At 39.9% G+C, this 16,699-nt stretch overlaps 1 protein-coding gene and 1 long non-coding RNA gene across 6 annotated transcripts in view; one reads left to right on the top strand and one right to left on the bottom strand.

Moving 5' to 3' along the window:
• Positions 1-16,699, top strand: part of UTRN (utrophin) — a gene marked incomplete at its 3' end in the record, with an annotated part of 322,774 nt that overhangs the window by 281,285 nt on the left and 24,790 nt on the right. For all 5 annotated transcript variants that reach the window (XM_082215859.1, XM_082215861.1, XM_082215860.1 and 2 more), the window contains 4 exons: positions 2,589-2,674; positions 5,317-5,474; positions 6,111-6,277; positions 10,895-11,006. In XM_082215859.1, coding sequence (XP_082071985.1) covers positions 2,589-2,674; positions 5,317-5,474; positions 6,111-6,277; positions 10,895-11,006 — 523 coding nt within the window. The remainder of the gene's footprint in view (positions 1-2,588; positions 2,675-5,316; positions 5,475-6,110; positions 6,278-10,894; positions 11,007-16,699) is intronic.
• Positions 5,669-16,699, bottom strand: part of LOC309528518 — a 61,340-nt gene continuing 50,309 nt past the window's right edge. Inside the window, exon 3 of the long non-coding RNA XR_014217784.1 lies at positions 5,669-5,715. This is a non-coding gene — a long non-coding RNA (uncharacterized lncRNA). The remainder of the gene's footprint in view (positions 5,716-16,699) is intronic.

Genomic DNA, 16,699 nt, shown 5'->3' with positions numbered 1-16,699 from the left:
GGAAATAGAAGTGGAGGACAATTTTTGCCAATCCACCCTGCAGCCAAAAGCTGTGACCCAAAGCATCTTATTCTGTGAATAAAATTCTGAATCCAGCTCAGTATTATTAGTTGTGTTTGGGGGATATTAGATGCAGAGATTGCAATTTGTTTTTGTTTTGGCAACCTGCATCAAAACTGTTTTTTGAAGATCTCTCTTTATCAACATTTGTGGAGCAGTCTTCTTATAAAGAAAAGGCTACTATTTATGATGAGCTTAGACACTTGAATTTGCAATAATTTCCTACGGATTGTGACTTACATATTTTGAGTTATGGCATTTTTAAAAGTACACTTTTATTTACTTTTTAAAATAATGATTACATATGTTTGTGGAAGGAAAATAATAACCATAAGGACCTTGTGAGTATGGATCAGGATAACATAAAGATTTCACAATCCTGGCTGCTTTTTCCTTAAAGCAGGAAGAAACAAAGAAATCAATAAACCTGAGTAAGAGTGCGCAGTAAACCTTCTTACGAGATGCCAGGATAATTCCATGGAACAGTGTGTCTTGTGTCATTTGAAACAAAGCAATAGTGTGGTGGTAGTATGGATTTAAATACTGATATAACACATCAGTAGGCTTTTATTTTTAATTCATCTGTGCTGTCTGGAAGTATGACTTCAAGCTAAAAGATGCATTCATAACCAAGTAATTATTTTTGTCATGGTGTTTTACTGCTTGTATAATGTTCCTAGGTTCCAGTTTGTAAAACATTAACAACCTCCAGAATTAGTTATGATTTTTTAAAGAAAATAATTTGTAATTCACTTGTGCTTAGACTAGAAGTGAGGCTCCAACTCCCCTCCTCCCTACTGATATTGCTGCATGGGGATGATGGACTCCAGCAACATCTGTAGGCCCACAGATTCCTCATGTCTGGCACTTATCTACTGGGGAGTTTTTTCAGTTCTGTGGCCTCCGTCCCTGCCATCTCAATCTCCCCCTCCTCCAACTTTTTTGTAATGTCCAGTGAAGATTTGGACTGAACTTAAAAGTGTTCGAACTAAAAATGTCAAACTGCTTTCCCAACTGACAGGAGGGAGGCAGCAGTAAATTACATGAAGTAAGTGCAGTTAACTCTTTATTATAAGGGGGAGGGGGGGACAAGATCTACACAGGAGTGCCAGGAGTACACGAATCCTTCAGGTTGGATAAGCCTTCTAAATATAAGAATGGAACATAGTCGTACCATTGATCCCTCAAGGCCTGTACTAACTGGCAGTGGCTCTCCAAGGTTTCAAACAGTGACCTCTGCCTGGAGGCACCAGGGGTTGAACCTGGAACCCTCTGCGTGCAAAGCAAATGTTCTGCCACTGAGTCATGGCTGTTCACCAACAGTTAAATTACGTAGATCACAGGTTCCGAAACTATGGCCTGTGAACCACCGGAAGTCCTCCAGTTTGATTCAGATGGTCTACAGCAGTGTATCTCAACCTGTGGGTCCCCAGATGTTGTTGGACTACAACTCCCATCATTCCTAGCCAGCATGACCAGTGGTTAGGGATGATGGGAGCTGTAGTCCAACAACATCTGGGGACCCACAGGTTGAGAACCGCTGGTCTACAGCATGTCTGTGGATTTGTGGCTTAAGATGGGAGATGGTGCACCCATTGAATTGGTTTTTTATATTGACTTTTAATTATATGTTTATTGTTTTCATTTCTAATACTGTATTTTACTGTAATACATTTCGCAAAATCATTAAGTGGTCCACCAAGACCATCAGCAATTTTCAGGTGGTCCATTGGGCAGCGAGGTGGGAGAGTTTAGGACCTGCTGGTTTAGATAGTTAATTAGGAAATTGTGAAACATTCAGAAGGTTTAGAAATATGTATCATCTCACTGAAGCAAAGACTGGACTAACTCTCATGCTTGTAGATTTTTGTTTTGTCCCAGAGGAGGTTGCCCCAAGCAAATCTTCTGTTAATCCCATGTGCTATGTTAACTTTCAAGAGCAATTGTCCTCTCTGTTTGTTAGGTGTTTGAGGAGTATTTTCCTTGCGGCTTTAAAAACACATCCTTTGTAGCCCATTATGCTGCCATTATGTTTTTATAAAAAATTGGGCTGCATGAGCCTGAAGTCACACTGCTCAGATAAAAGAGACACTCTGTGTTATCTAATTGCTGCATATGTCTAGCTTTTATGCCCAATTGTACCTATACATCAAAGTGTTTTTAACACAGACTAGGCAAACAATGTTCTGAAAAAATATTAATGTATCTCTAGATAATATAACTTCTGCCTGCTACATACTGTGTAATGTGGCTCCCAGCTGCGTGCAACTGTGTATATCCCATTATTAGAGCATGCTGTGATGCTACACTCCTAAACTTCAATATATTATAATTAATATGAAATGTTTATACAGAATGTAAATATTTAGTGCCTGTACTGTGGAATATTTGCAAAGGAGATTCATTGACACGATTAGCAGCTAATGTCTAAGAATTGAAATACACCAGGTGTGCTTGTCAGTTGTTTTAGTGCTGGAATGAAACTACACTACCACCTGCCAAGTATTTTAATGTTGCTTTCATAACAGTGGTCGAACTGGAAAAATCAGAGTGCAGTCCCTGAAGATTGGCTTGATGTCTCTTTCTAAGGGCCTTCTTGAGGAGAAGTATAGATGTGAGTATTATGGGAACGCCCCCATTTTCTTTAAGCAATATCGTAATATGGTTTTATCATGCCAAAACGCTTAGCAATAATGTTGCCAAAAGTCAGTGACCATTATATTACAGGAACATGTCTGCAGAGTGAGGTTCAGGCACTCAATTCCAGCAAGAGCTGTCAATTATGTCACGTTTGGGCAGAGGGACTAGAAACGTTAATTGTTCTGCATAGTTTAGAATGATTAGCTCTTTGTTGTGATAAACAGCACAAACAGTACATGCATATATTTAATTTATGGAAGCAGCAAGCAGTGAGGAGTGAACCAGAGTTGATTGGAGCAGGTGCAGTTGTGTGATAACACCACTGCAAAAGAACATGCCGGTATAGCGCCACTGTGCTAAATGTGGTGACTTTACAGTCGCCTTTTGCTGTAATATTTGATCCTGGGGAATATTTCAGCTTCATTCTCAACCAAGCCAGCTTTCAAACGAAATGTGCATTGAAGATGTACCGTAATGCCCATCAGTGTCAAGGTCAAAGTGTTTTAGGACTTACTTAAATGTAGTGATGAGAGATCTTGTGGTCCTCCAGATGTTGTCCAGCACCCATCATCCTTGGCAGTTGATTGTACAGATGGGGACTGGCAGTCCCAACACCTGGAGGAACACAGGTAATGGTTTTCCATCCATACCCACATGTTCCTAGTTGCCAATTGTATTGCTTTCTTCCATGGCGACTTTCCAGAACCTTACTGTCAAAAAGCAAATGTCTTAACTAGCATGTAATAGGGTCAAAGCTTAAAACCATTATTTCTTCCCCAGGTGACTCAAGAAATCACAGTAGTTTTCACATATATTTCAACTGTGTACAATTTAGCTGTTACAGTTGAATTCTTGAGAATGACGTAAGTGAAAGTCTGATGTTAATGGAAAATCCTGCAGAAGGCATGCCTGAATGGTCTCTCAAGAACATGAGCTTGTAACTCTACAGTCCTTTTTACAAGCTAGTTTTTATGCTTGCTGTTCACACTAGGATTAGCTTTTTAAATTGTGGAGATAGCATCTATTTTTAAAAAAATATTCTAAAGATGAACATGCAGTCTTCTGTGTAACTAATACAGATGTTTAATGCTGTTGTATTCATACCGATGCTGTGGATCTGAGATGCATAGAATTGAATAAAGGCTAATATTATTGTAAATGATTATTTAAACAAGCTGGGTTTTGTTTTTTGCTTACAAGCTATCAACTTGACTGTGTCTTACTTCAGGTTTCTTAACAAAAATCAATCATTTTGAGTCCTGTGTATGTGTCTGTCTTCTAAGTACTATGCATCAATAAATTCCACTACTGTAGTGCTTTTAGAAGGTAAAGACTTTAAAACTAAACCTCTTTCTAGGAGTTCACAAATTTTAATGACCTTCTCAGGCGGCAGACAAAATGAGTGATTGACATTGACTTTGCTCCTCCAGGTGAAATTTTGTCTCCTAGATCATCCTGGTTGTGTTAAGAGATGTGCATATGAACCCATGTATATGTTTAGTACTTACATGTATTCCTATTCACACTCCCAAGAGGTTTGGCTTATTTTGTTGAAACATGCATTCACTATAAAACGTGTTTACCTTTAATCTTATGCCCCAAGTTCTTACAACAGCAAAAAAGAAAGATTGGTTTATTACCTGAAATGAAAGTGTAGATGCTGCTTTCAGACAGCAGTTACAATATTAGTGGATCAAGGTCTGTGCCTTTTGCTTGAGAGTTACGCTCTCCCCATCAATAACCAGCCAAGGCATCGTCTCTCTCATCCATTCCTTGGTCCATAGTGAGGCAAAGGGATGAGCATTGAGGAGCAAATAGGAGGTTCACAGTGGAACTTTGAGCTACCCAACTACTGAACATCTGGGAGATTAAGTATTATTTTGAACCAAGGTATCCTTTTAGAGAAGGGAGGGATATTTTGATATGGGTTTTGTATACCCTACCCAGTTTGTAGTTGAAAGGGCATGACCCTAATGTTAAATGACTAACTAGTTATCTTGTGTGTTTCCTGAATCCTGACTTTATTTTTGGAGGAAAAATTCCAGTATCTGTACAAAACTTCATTCTCTCCTACAGGAGCTGATGATTAGACTTTGCTGGAAACACAAGATCAGTGTGCTGATCTTTACATTAAATATTAGGAGGTCAAAATATTAACTCATGCCTTCCAGGTTACATTTAAGATAAGGACTAGTACCAGGTCAATATAGTTTATTGAGGGGTTTATTTTATATCAAGTTATGCTAACTTCACTGATGCAATGATTGACAAAAATAAACCAGGGGAAAACAAGAGGAATTTTGAACATACAGTGGTACCTTGGGTTACATACGCTTCAGGTTACAGACCCCCCTAACCCTGAAATATTACCTCGGGTTAAGAACTTTGCTTCAGGATGAGAACAGAAATCGTGCTCCGGCAGCGCAGCAGCAGCAGGAGGCCCCATTAGTTAAAGTGGTGCTTCAGGTTAAGAACAGTTTCAGGTTAAGAACAGACCTCCAGAACAAATTAAGTTCTTAACCCTAGGTACCACTGTACACAGAAATTGTAATTGCTACTTCTAAAAATTGCTAATGTAAAAGCAAACAAAGCCTCCCTTCTTTGCCTGCATTCCAGATCTCTTTAAGGAAGTGGCAGGGCCTACAGAAATGTGTGATCAGAGGCAGCTTGGGTTATTGCTTCATGATGCCATCCAGATTCCACGACAACTTGGTGAAGTAGCTGCTTTCGGAGGCAGTAATATAGAACCCAGCGTCCGCAGCTGTTTTCAGCAGGTAGTAACTTTAGCTTTCCTTTAGCTGATTTAAATATGTCTCTTGACTTACTCAGACTCTTCTAGTTACAGGTAGGTAGCCGTGTTGGTCTGCCATAGTCAAAATAAAAAAAAATCCTTCCAGTAGCACCTTAAAGACCAACTAAGTTAGTTCTTGGTATGAGATTTCGTGTGCATGCACACTTCTTCAGATACACTCAGACTCTTCTGTTTGGGCCAGCTCTGGAATTTACAGAAACCACCTTTTTAAAAAGAAAAAATGGGGAGGGATGATGTCATAGATCTATAATAGTAAATACAACTACTAAAACTTCATGCAGATAATTATATTAAAGGAATTTTTCTATGAACTGGAGTAAAAAAAACAACCAATCAGTTTTGTCACTCTGACCCAAATAAATCATGATGGCGGACCCAGTGTGCCATCAGCAGCAGAAAGCTGATTATTGTCATCTTTACTTAATTGAATATTGGTAGCAGGAGTGCTCTGATGACTTCAGTGTTAGTCACAGTGTCATTGCTCTGGGGACACCAGTTGGGAAAGATCCAAGTTTCTTTTAGAAGAAGAAAAATGTGAGGGTAGATAAGTTTAAAAATGAACATTCAAATATTTTCTAATCTGGTTTTCATTTATTAGAATAACAACAAGCCAGAAATCGATGTAAAGCAGTTCATAGACTGGATGCATCTCGAGCCGCAGTCCATGGTGTGGCTGCCTGTTCTACACAGAGTGGCAGCGGCAGAAACAGCAAAGCATCAGGCAAAGTGCAATATCTGCAAGGAGTGCCCCATTGTCGGCTTTAGGTAAGCAGAATAAATCACTTACATGTTAAGAGGAGAAGGAAGAGAAGTGGGTGGCTTGCACTTAAAAACTGTTGAAATCTAAAATATCTTTGGTTCCTGATTGTGAGGAGAGGGGTGCTTTTAAACTGGTCCCACCCTCTTTTGATTTGGCCATGTCCACATAATCTGTCTGTCTGTCTATTTTGTAACCCATCTTTTTCTCCAGATGGCATACAAGATTCTCCCTTCATCATTCAGTCCACAACAACCCTGTGAGGTCAGGCCAAGAGGCTGTAACTGGCCCAAGGTCACCCAGTTGAGCTTCATGGACAAGTGAGGATTCAAACACTTAACTCCCACGTGCTAGTCTAACACTCTAACCACTACACCAAACCTGGATCTGGTCATGCCGAACTCCACATATGACCCCCAAATGGCACATGTGGCCTAGTCAAATAAAAGTGCTGAGCCCTGAACTACCGCATAGCCTACTTATATACCTGCTGCTACAAAACCATTAATCTTCTCACATAAGATCTGGTAGAATGCATATTTTCTCTGTTTCATTCTTTTGTATTGTGCAAGACATCTTCAGATTGCTTTTTAAAAAATATTCCGCCATTTTAAGGCAGGAACCCGAGTTGCATATGTTGTTGCTTTTTCTGTTTTGAGAAGGCGAGGTATAGCAAAACAGACGGGGCTAAAGCAGGCGTGGCAACCTGTGACTACAACCTCCCATTGGCCTCAGCTAACGTGGTCAATTTTCAGGGGTGAAGTTCAGCAATACTTGGAGGGCCACTGGTGTCCCACTCTTGAACTAAAGAGAAGTTGAAAGAACTGAGAGCACAGAAAGTAATGTGGCAATTTTTGTACTGCAATGAGCTGAATTTTACTGCATCTACTCATAAAGGTGAATTATATGGCCAATGTGATATTACAGTGGAGGTCATGAAAAACAGGGCTCCACATAAAATGTTGAAACAGCTGGTTCAGCATCTCTAAATGTAATTCTCTAAATTATAAACGTATATTCATGCATCAGAAAACAAAAATAGCAGACATCTGCATTAAATCTGGCTATAAAAAGTTCCAAAACTAGATAGAATTGACTAAAGCAATCACTCTCAAACCTAGATGGCAATCTATCTACTATAGCTTGGACTGCCTTAACATGTTTGTTACACAAAAGAATATAATCTGCCTTCTACAAGAGCAGCAATCTGGTATTTCTGATATCTGTAGCTCATTAGAATTATTATCATCTACCTGCATCATTAGAGATTGCCACTGAACACTAAGCTAAAGTATAAAAAGCCCTTTCTAAGTTTGTTTTTAGGGACGCAGGTGGCGCTGTGGGTAAAAGCCTCAGCGCCTAGGGCTTGCCGATCAAAAGGTAGGCGGTTCGACTCCCCACGGCGGGGTGCGCTCCTGTTGCTCGGTCCCAGCACCTGCCAACCTAGCAGTTCGAAAGCACATCAAAGTGCAAGTAGATAAATAGGTACCGCTTACTGGCAGGAAGGTAAACGGCGTTCCGTGTGCTGCGCTGGCTCGCCAGATGCAGCTTGTCACGCTGGCCACGTGACCCGGAAGTGTCTTCGGACAGCGCGACCCCCGGCCTCTTGAGTGAGATGGGCGCACAACCCCAGAGTTTGTCAAGTCTGGCCCGTACAGGCAGGGGTACCTTTCCCTTTACCTTAAGTTTGTTTTTAAGAAAGCAAAGCCTCAGGTTCTTTAAATGCCATTTTAATGTTGAACGAATGTAGATATATAGCAATGTGTATCTCCAGTTCTATCTTCTGCTCCATAGAATTTATTAGAGAGAAAGAGTATATTTTGCTTCTCTAATTCTGTCATCTATATGTAAAATGATTCTTCAATTGATCGTGACAATAGGAAACCTAAGGTCTTACCTTCACATGTTCTCCACTGATTTCACAGCTGTGTAATTGTTACAACCCAGTAGGAAATTTCCGAGCCATAATGAGATCTCGTACTAGGCTTGTCACCCAAACACATGTAAGGGTCAAGAACTAATTGTGTTAGCTGTCAATCACTTTATTTATTTATATAGGCATTTATATGCTGCCTATCAAAACAGTTTTCTCAAGGCAGGTTACAATTAATGCTACAATTAATGAATGCTTCCTTCTCAGGTGTTCGTCTTAGTCACTTGACACTTTCTGACGTTAAATTTGCATATTGCTGGATGTCTCTGACAGACATTTTGAAATTCAGCGAACGGCTGTATAGTACTGGTAGATCAGCTTTCTATATGCTGTCACTTCTTGTTAGTCTTTAGAAATGTGTTGCCTTTCACTGAGTCCATATACACCTCCCTGCCTCTTGATGACACAACCCTGTACACTTGTTCCCATATTGTATTTTTGGATTTCAGAGGTTCAGAAAAAAACTTTGGGCCCCCCAAAATAAAAGCTCAAAATTTTTACTCAATAGATGACAGCGTCACATAAAGCGGTTCATCCACAGCATGAATCACCTACAGTTGATCACTCCTTGCCTTAAGAATGTACATTAAAATATTAAATCACATAGTTTTCAAATACTTCATATATATTTTAAATAGTGGCATATACATTGTTTAAATAAGTGGTTAATTGGCAGAGCTTGGAGTATGACCATTGGGATTGCGCCTTAAGCACTTGGAAATGAGAATAAGAGTGCTTCTTTCCCTTTTTTAACCTACATTAGAATCAGCAACATGGTAAACTTAGTTATGGAAATATAATGTGGCTATATGCCTTTATGTGCATGAGAAGAAGGAAAAGGCAAAGCATAAATTGTTATTCACAAATGGGTCTTCACATCTCTTTGGCTACTCTGAGTATGACTAACACCGGATTATCACCCATTGTTTTTCATTTATTTTACTTTGAATCATTGGTTTAAGATGCTGTGAGCTGCACTGAGAATTGTTTACAGAAATGAGACTAAAAGCCAGATAAACTTTAAAGCAGATAAAGCTTATGTATTTCCTAATATCTGAAAGGTACAGCGAACATGAGATTCTTCACATTTATTAGTATGTATAATTAGTAGGAGTTATTAGTATGCTGTGGTCTAGTTAAAGTTGTTGTTTATGTAGAGCAGGGATAAGGAATCCAGAGGGCCATGTTTCTTCTTGGGCAAGTTGCACGTTTTTGAACTGCTTTAAACCGTTTTAACCCGCCCTGTAACCTTAAAGTGAAGGGTGCGTAGGTAATAAATCTAAATAAGAACAGTAACAATATTTTAAATATGATTGTGTCTTGTTGTGCCAGCCAATAAATAATGAAACACGGGCCACACCAAACAGTGTTTCCACTTAGATTTCATTAAAACTGTTTCTCTGATTTTGATCAAGATTCTACTCAGTTCAATATCCTGTTCCTAAAAATTACACTAGTTGTGGCAGTTTCAGATGTGTAGCAATTCCATGAGTGGTTTTTAAAAATAATAATAAAAAGAATGAAGAGTTGGGTGGGGGATCAGGATTCCAGTGAGGGGCAAATGACTACGGCATCCTTACCCACCCACCCGTGCCATGATCCCAAGACAAATATGGATCCCTGTAGCTACTATTTATGTCAGGGAGGGGACAACCATAACGGCTAGTTCCAAAGATTTGAGGAAATTTTAATCCCAACTCTTACAATTGTTTCCTTTGAGACCCACGTAAAATCTTTGAAAAAGAATACCTTTGTTTGCTTATAGGTATTGAGGATTTATCCTGCTACCATTGAACTTTTGGTTGTTAAATTGCCAGCGTGGTGTAGTGGTTAAGAGCGGTGGACTCATAATTTGGTGAACCGGGTTCGCTTCCCCGTTCCTCCACATGCAGCTGTTGGGTGACCTTGGGCTAGTCACACTTCTCTGAAGTCTCTCAGCCCCACTCACCTCACAGAGTGTTTGTGTGGGGGAGCAAGGGAAAGGAGAATGTTAGCCGCTTTGAGACTCCTTTGGGTAGTGATAAAGCGGGATATCGAATCCAAACTCTTCTTCTTCTTCTTCTTAAATTGTGTTTTATTTTATGCATTTTATTGCTTTTAATTGATTGTACTTGTTGTTATTGTTCTGAACTGCTCTGAAAATTAAATTATTGAAAAGCAGCATAAAAGCATGTTTGATAAATAAATAAATAGAGTTGACAAGACTGGGTCCAGACTTCGTTTCCCATCAATAAGAAGCGCTCCTTCTCTCTGCAGAAAACTTCTGATCTAGCAGAGTAATCTTACTAATGGAACATGGGGTAGAATTGGAAGGCGGTTTCCCCCATAATCCCTACCCTAATCTGCTGGGGACTGCAGAGGGAAGCAGAAAATGGGGAGAATCACTTCCTACCTTTCCACCAGTAGGAGTGGCATGAGCAAAAACTGGATGCAGCTCACTGTGCTTGCTGCCATTCATTTGGGTTCCTTAACATATCACAATATAAGTACTGCTAACACTGCAGTGTGTAGTAATTACAATAGGATGATGGGCAAATAGTAACACAGTGGGGTAAAGGTTTAGGATGGTGAGCCCAAGCAGTAAGATTGTGTGGAGATCTACTTCAAGCTTCAGAGCCTATGGAGATGGGCTTCAAAGTGGTTAAGATTTCCTTAAAATGGAGCCTTCATTATTTTTCTGTTACATTCACAGATATCGGAGCCTGAAGCATTTCAACTACGATGTCTGTCAGAGTTGTTTCTTTTCTGGTCGTACAGCAAAGGGTCATAAATTGCATTACCCGATGGTGGAGTACTGCATACCAGTGAGTAGTCATTTACTGACTCTTTCTAATAGATTGTTCTTGGATTATACCATACTTTCCCTGTCTCTCCCATTCTTTGGGAACCTGTTTATTCATTTATTTTGTTTCAGCGATGTGGCTTTTTTAAAAAAATACTAGTTTCAGGACCAAGGTTCTTTCAAAGTAGCTCACAATAAAAAATACTCAATACACCCCCCACCAAAGACAACATCACCAATTTGGTAATTCCATGAATTCAACCTATCAGCTTTTGAGTAGATACCAGTTAGGACTCTGCTGAACAGTATCCAATCTATTGTTTGCTGTTAGCTGCCCTGTACATTCTTAACTGAGAATGAAGGCGAAAAATGTTTTGTAAATAGAATCTATATGATCTTACCTTTTGTCAGGGGTTCAGGAGCAGAGGCAAGGGCAAGGGAGGAAACAGAGAGCGAGGGGGAGGAGGCAGAGGAAAAGATGAGTGATGACGACGACCCGAGGTCTCCGAGTCTTTCCAGTGAATCAGAAGATTCACAGAAAGGAGCACCAGTGGCCAGGGCAAGGGGGGAGCCTAGGGGGACACCCCAGGGAGATAGAGCCAGAGGGGACTCAGAGGAGAGCAGTTGGAAATCGGGACCAGCGTCACTGCCAGAGAGCAGGGAAAAGGAAGAGAGCCAGGGATCAAGCGCTGGCAGCTCACAACAGGGGGGAGGGCATGAGTCAGGAGTGGCCACACCTCCATCGGGGAGCGAAGAAACGGTCAGACGGAAAGTGGAAAGTTGGGCGCGCGCGCCAAGTTCAAATGCACAGGGAAGTGACGCAGTAGGCAGCCCTGAAAGAGAGCCAGGTCCTAAAGCCCGGCGCAAGGAGACAGGAGAGTCCGGGGGGTCGGCGTCAGAAGAATCCAGGAAGGAAGAGACCCCGGGGGGCAGAGGGACCCAGAGGAGAACAGTCAGGCGGAAAAGGTGGAGCAGGGCTAGGATATTAAGTTGGTGCGCAAGGGGCGGAGACTCAGACGGGACTTCGCCGATCTAGCCATTAGACGTAGAGTTGCACGCAGCAGCTTGAGAATGGAAAATGTAACTCAATAAAGACTTTTACTAAATGATCGCTGGCTAGCGTGATCCTCTGTGAGCTAGGATCTGGAAGCAGCTCTGACACCTTTGATCTTACATTTTTTAAAAAAGTAAAATTCTTAGTAGTAGAATTTTAAAAAATAATTTAATATTGTTACTATTTTGGTAAATTATACTAATTAGTTTTCATGGAAAATAAGAAATGTGAAATGTCCCTGAATATATGCTAGATAATGCTGATACCTATTCTTGAGTATATTCCTTTTGCAACGCTTGAGATTACTTATGGGGCTCATAAAATAGTTTTCTGGATTCTTTGCAAGTAGTGACTTGTCTTTTCATGAAAGCTGTGTCCCCCATCCTAAATGCCACATTTTAAAATAAAAATCAAGCCATATGAAAATTCAGTGCAGCACTAATTAAAATCACACTGTGAAAACTGCTTTTTTCATGGAGTCACAGTTGTGATATTTAAAGGTTTTCAACCACTTCAACAGGACCAATTGTGTGGGTGTTTCCAATGGAAGCTGAAGATAAAAGCAGTTACAAAAATAAAACAGAGTTTGAGAACAACCTAGACATCATAAAAATAGCTCTCCTTTGTGGATTATATAAGTGAACTAAGTGACATGCAGAGGATGTAGATTGTGACATGCTACCTAGAGGAGGTACCTGCCCAGCATGCTCTACTCAAATTTTTAAAAAGGCATTTTCATGATTTCTGGCACTCGTCACAGTGTTCTGTGAAGCAGAAGTGGTTTAGTCATGTGGTCCACATGACTCAGAAAAGCTGTCTGCAGACAATGTCAACTCCCTCAGCCTGAAAGTGGAGATGAGTGCGGCACCCCATAGTCAAATTCAACTGGACTTAGCCATCCAGGGGTCCTTTACCTTTACCTTACTAAAAATAAGAATAAGAACTATCCAAATGTAGTAGGGGTCTTAGATTCAGGTTATTTCAGAAAGAGTTGAACCCTACCATGTAGTGCAGTATACCAGGGATGGGATATCTGTGGCCCTCCAAATGTTTTTGGACCTTCATCAGTTGTAGCCACCATGGCCAGTGGTCAGGGATGTGTGAGTGGTAACCCATCAACATGTATAGGAGCACAGATTCCCCATCTCTGCAATGAACAGGCTATTTTAGCCTACTTCTACTTTCATTCCCCTTGTCCAAGCCACTTGTCCAGGTTTCTTGCAAATTGGTTTTGAAAGAGCCAGGTTGCAATACCTAAGCACACTTACCAGGGAAAAAACCTTATCAAATACTGAAGAACCGCTTGGATTGCTCTGCTTGATATTTAAAAACAAACACAATAGACTTCAGACCAGTGTCAGCAGAATAAAATGATAACACTTTCAGCGATGAAAACGTTATTACTGTACCAGCTGATAAGGGAATGTAGTATTGTTATCTGGAGCAGACATGATTGTGAAAGATTTATAAACAATTATAGGGTATGTATTTCTATTTTTCATGTGATTGTGATCCTGTTCCAGAAATGGGACCCAGCATCAAAGCTACCTTACATCTGAGCAATGCCTTCCTCTATTCCATAACGTGATGATGGATATTTACTTACTCAAAACATCAAATGTTATATATTGACTAAAATCCACAGAGAGGTATTTTTTCCACCAGGCAGGTTGCAATTCCACATATGAGCCATTCTCTAAATATGTAGGGTCCCCACCCCACACCCTCAAGACCAGGGGTTGCCAAGCTCAAATCCCACATTAAAGACTTATTTTTTATCAGTAAATTACAGAAAGTTCAAGATACCAGCATCACACAACAGGAGGTCCTAACAGAATGAATTTGAAAGATGATGTCCCAACATCACTACTACCTTCCTCATTTTATTTTTTCACTGGCTTAAATTTATTTGGACAAACATATTTTTCCATTCTAATGAAAAATTGTACTGGCAAGTCAAGTGTATTGCCATAGATTTAACATGACTTAAGAAGTTGCCAATCTTTGTATGGGACAGTTTGAAAATGCCTCTATAAACCTCCCCATCTCTAACCACTACCAGCAGATCATCAGTTACTGCAGTAAATATATAGAGGGCATCTCTTTAATTTCTCATGACAGCTAGGAAGAATTATGAAAGTTCTACTGGTGAATTAAGAGCTGGATAAAAGCATCAATTTTGAGATGCATTCAAGTACTATTATCTGGACGGCCTGGCAAAAAGATCCTTGGATTATCTTAAGTACATAATTATTCAAGAAAGCCTCAAATTGCAACACAAGTTTGTAAGATCTGATCCTTCTCAGCCTAAATATATTACAAACAACTCACTGAAATGACAGTTTCTAGGAATTTGGTACAATTGTTCAAATAGCAATATATTTTTCTTGTATTCAGACTTACTACATAAAGGTAATCTAATTATGTGTTGTGGGCTGCAAGAATTAGAGCAGAAAAACAGAATGGAAACTACATATAACTGAGACACTTAAATCGGATAGGCTAGTATGCAGCTGCTCCTATAGTCCAGTAAGTGCTTCACTCAGGAGTTCCACAACTTTTAACTCCACCACAGGGTTATTTTTCCATCCGGCAATTGTAGCTATTGTTATAATACAGACAGAGTCAACAGTTTGTATCTTGATGTGAATAAATGGGATTTCCTTAGTGAATAGCTCTGACAGACAATCTTTATTGAGGAAATGAAAATGGCAGGAGGAACTCTGCAAACAGAGGAGCTCTGAAGAATCAATCTGTTGTAGGAATAATATGGTATTACGAGTGAAGTACTTAAAAAGCTGTGGGTTGCTCCACAGAAAGTTATCCTGCCAAAGACCATTCTCGTCCATCATCATATTGAGACATTGCCAACCAGATGTCAGTGAGAAGCCTTCAAGCAGGCCCTTGCTGTGGCAGCCCTCTTTCCACTTGTGGTTCACAGCAACTGGCATTCAGAAGCATACTGCCTCTGAGAGCAGAACTAGTACAGAGCCCTCGTGACTAGTAGCCATTGACAGCTGTATCCTCCATGAGATTGCCTAATCCTCTTTTAAAGCCATCCAAGTTGGTGGCTTGTGTGACTTGCCATTTCCTTTAAAGAAATCAGCACAAACAAGTGGGAACAGTTATTTAAAGGTTTGTATACTGTTAAAGTTTCAAGCATTGGGGAAAGCTAGGTTAAATAAGGTCTCACATACATTAAAATCTTCCATTGTCCCAACATGATGAAGTTCAATAGAAGTGACTGTGCTCCCTGGCAGGGATGCATTAAAAAGCTCTCCTCTAGTTTTAAGCCTCAAAGGGAAATTAGGGAATTGGAAAAAGGTTAGCTTCAGCACTTCTCACACTATGGCAAGGAACAAATGGAGCAATAAGTCAAGCAAAGTGAAATGGATTTTGTCCATGCAACATCTGAAAAACCAATCAACCAATCTTAAAACCATCTTGAATTATTTTAAAACCACACAAGGCCAACAAACACCCAGCTACTGAGGAATAGGTGTTTCCTATATAGTTTTGGAATTGCATACTGGATGAAACTTCACTGGGGGCTATTTGACCACCAGCAAAAAAACACAATCTGCAATTAAGGTATCTAAATATCTCACAAATAGCCTTAGCAACGGACAAAGAAATTGTTTGTTGTTCTGTGCTTACTGGCATCGTGATGATTTTGTTTTCTATAATGCAAACCAATGTGTCTATTATTAGGGTAGGGATTTATCTCTACAAGTTCAATTGACTGAAATGCCACCCACATATTAGTCATACGTTATTTATTTCACAACTCTCTTGCTTGCAGCAGAAATTAAAATCAAACAAACACACAAATAAAACCATAAAATGGAAATGTCTAAAACCATAAAACAAGCAGATACAAACATCAATATAACAAGCTCACAACAGCATAAAAAAAAAATGAATAGATTTTAAGATTTAAAAGGTATTCACCTGGCACCAAAAAGACGATAACATAGGCAATAGGCCATTCCCCCTGGAGAGGGCACTGGATGAGTGCCACCACTGAAAAGGCCCTCTCTTTGGCAGATACCCACCACACCTCCTTAGATGGGGGCACATTGAGAAGGGCCTCAAGATGAAGTTCTTAGGCTCTGGGCAGATATATTTGGGAGAAAGGTGGTTCTTCAGCTAATCTGATCTGAAGCAAGAGCAATGCAAGAGCACTGTGCAAGAGCACTGCAAGAGCAGTGTGAATTGGATCCAGAAATGGACTAGAAACGGATGACAAAGCACTGGCATGATATTGTTATCCTACCCAGCTTAACAGTCTTGCTATCCTGTTTTTGACCAGCGGAAGTTTCTGGGCTGCTTATAACAGCAGCCCCACATGCAACACTTTGCAGTCAAAAAGTAAGAGTCTACCAGAGCATGGCTAACTAAGGCTAATCTGTCCCAAAAGAGCCATGATTGGTATATTAGCCTAAACTAATAAAAGTTTTTCTGAGTTACAGAGACCACATGTCCATCCACTTAAAATGCTGGATCCAAGAGCACCCTTGCATTTATTGTTATAATTATACATTATATAATACATTATTATATATTTAATTTATAATATATACATAATCAATGTACATATGATCAAACTTAAGGTTAAAGATGTTTTGAATCAGTACTTAATGAACATTTTGGAAATCCCT

This window comes from Podarcis vaucheri (genome assembly GCF_965113315.1).
Source record: "Podarcis vaucheri genome assembly, chromosome: 3".
Lineage (NCBI taxonomy): Eukaryota > Metazoa > Chordata > Lepidosauria > Squamata > Lacertidae > Podarcis > Podarcis vaucheri.
This window is presented reverse-complemented; position numbering and strand designations above follow the sequence as displayed.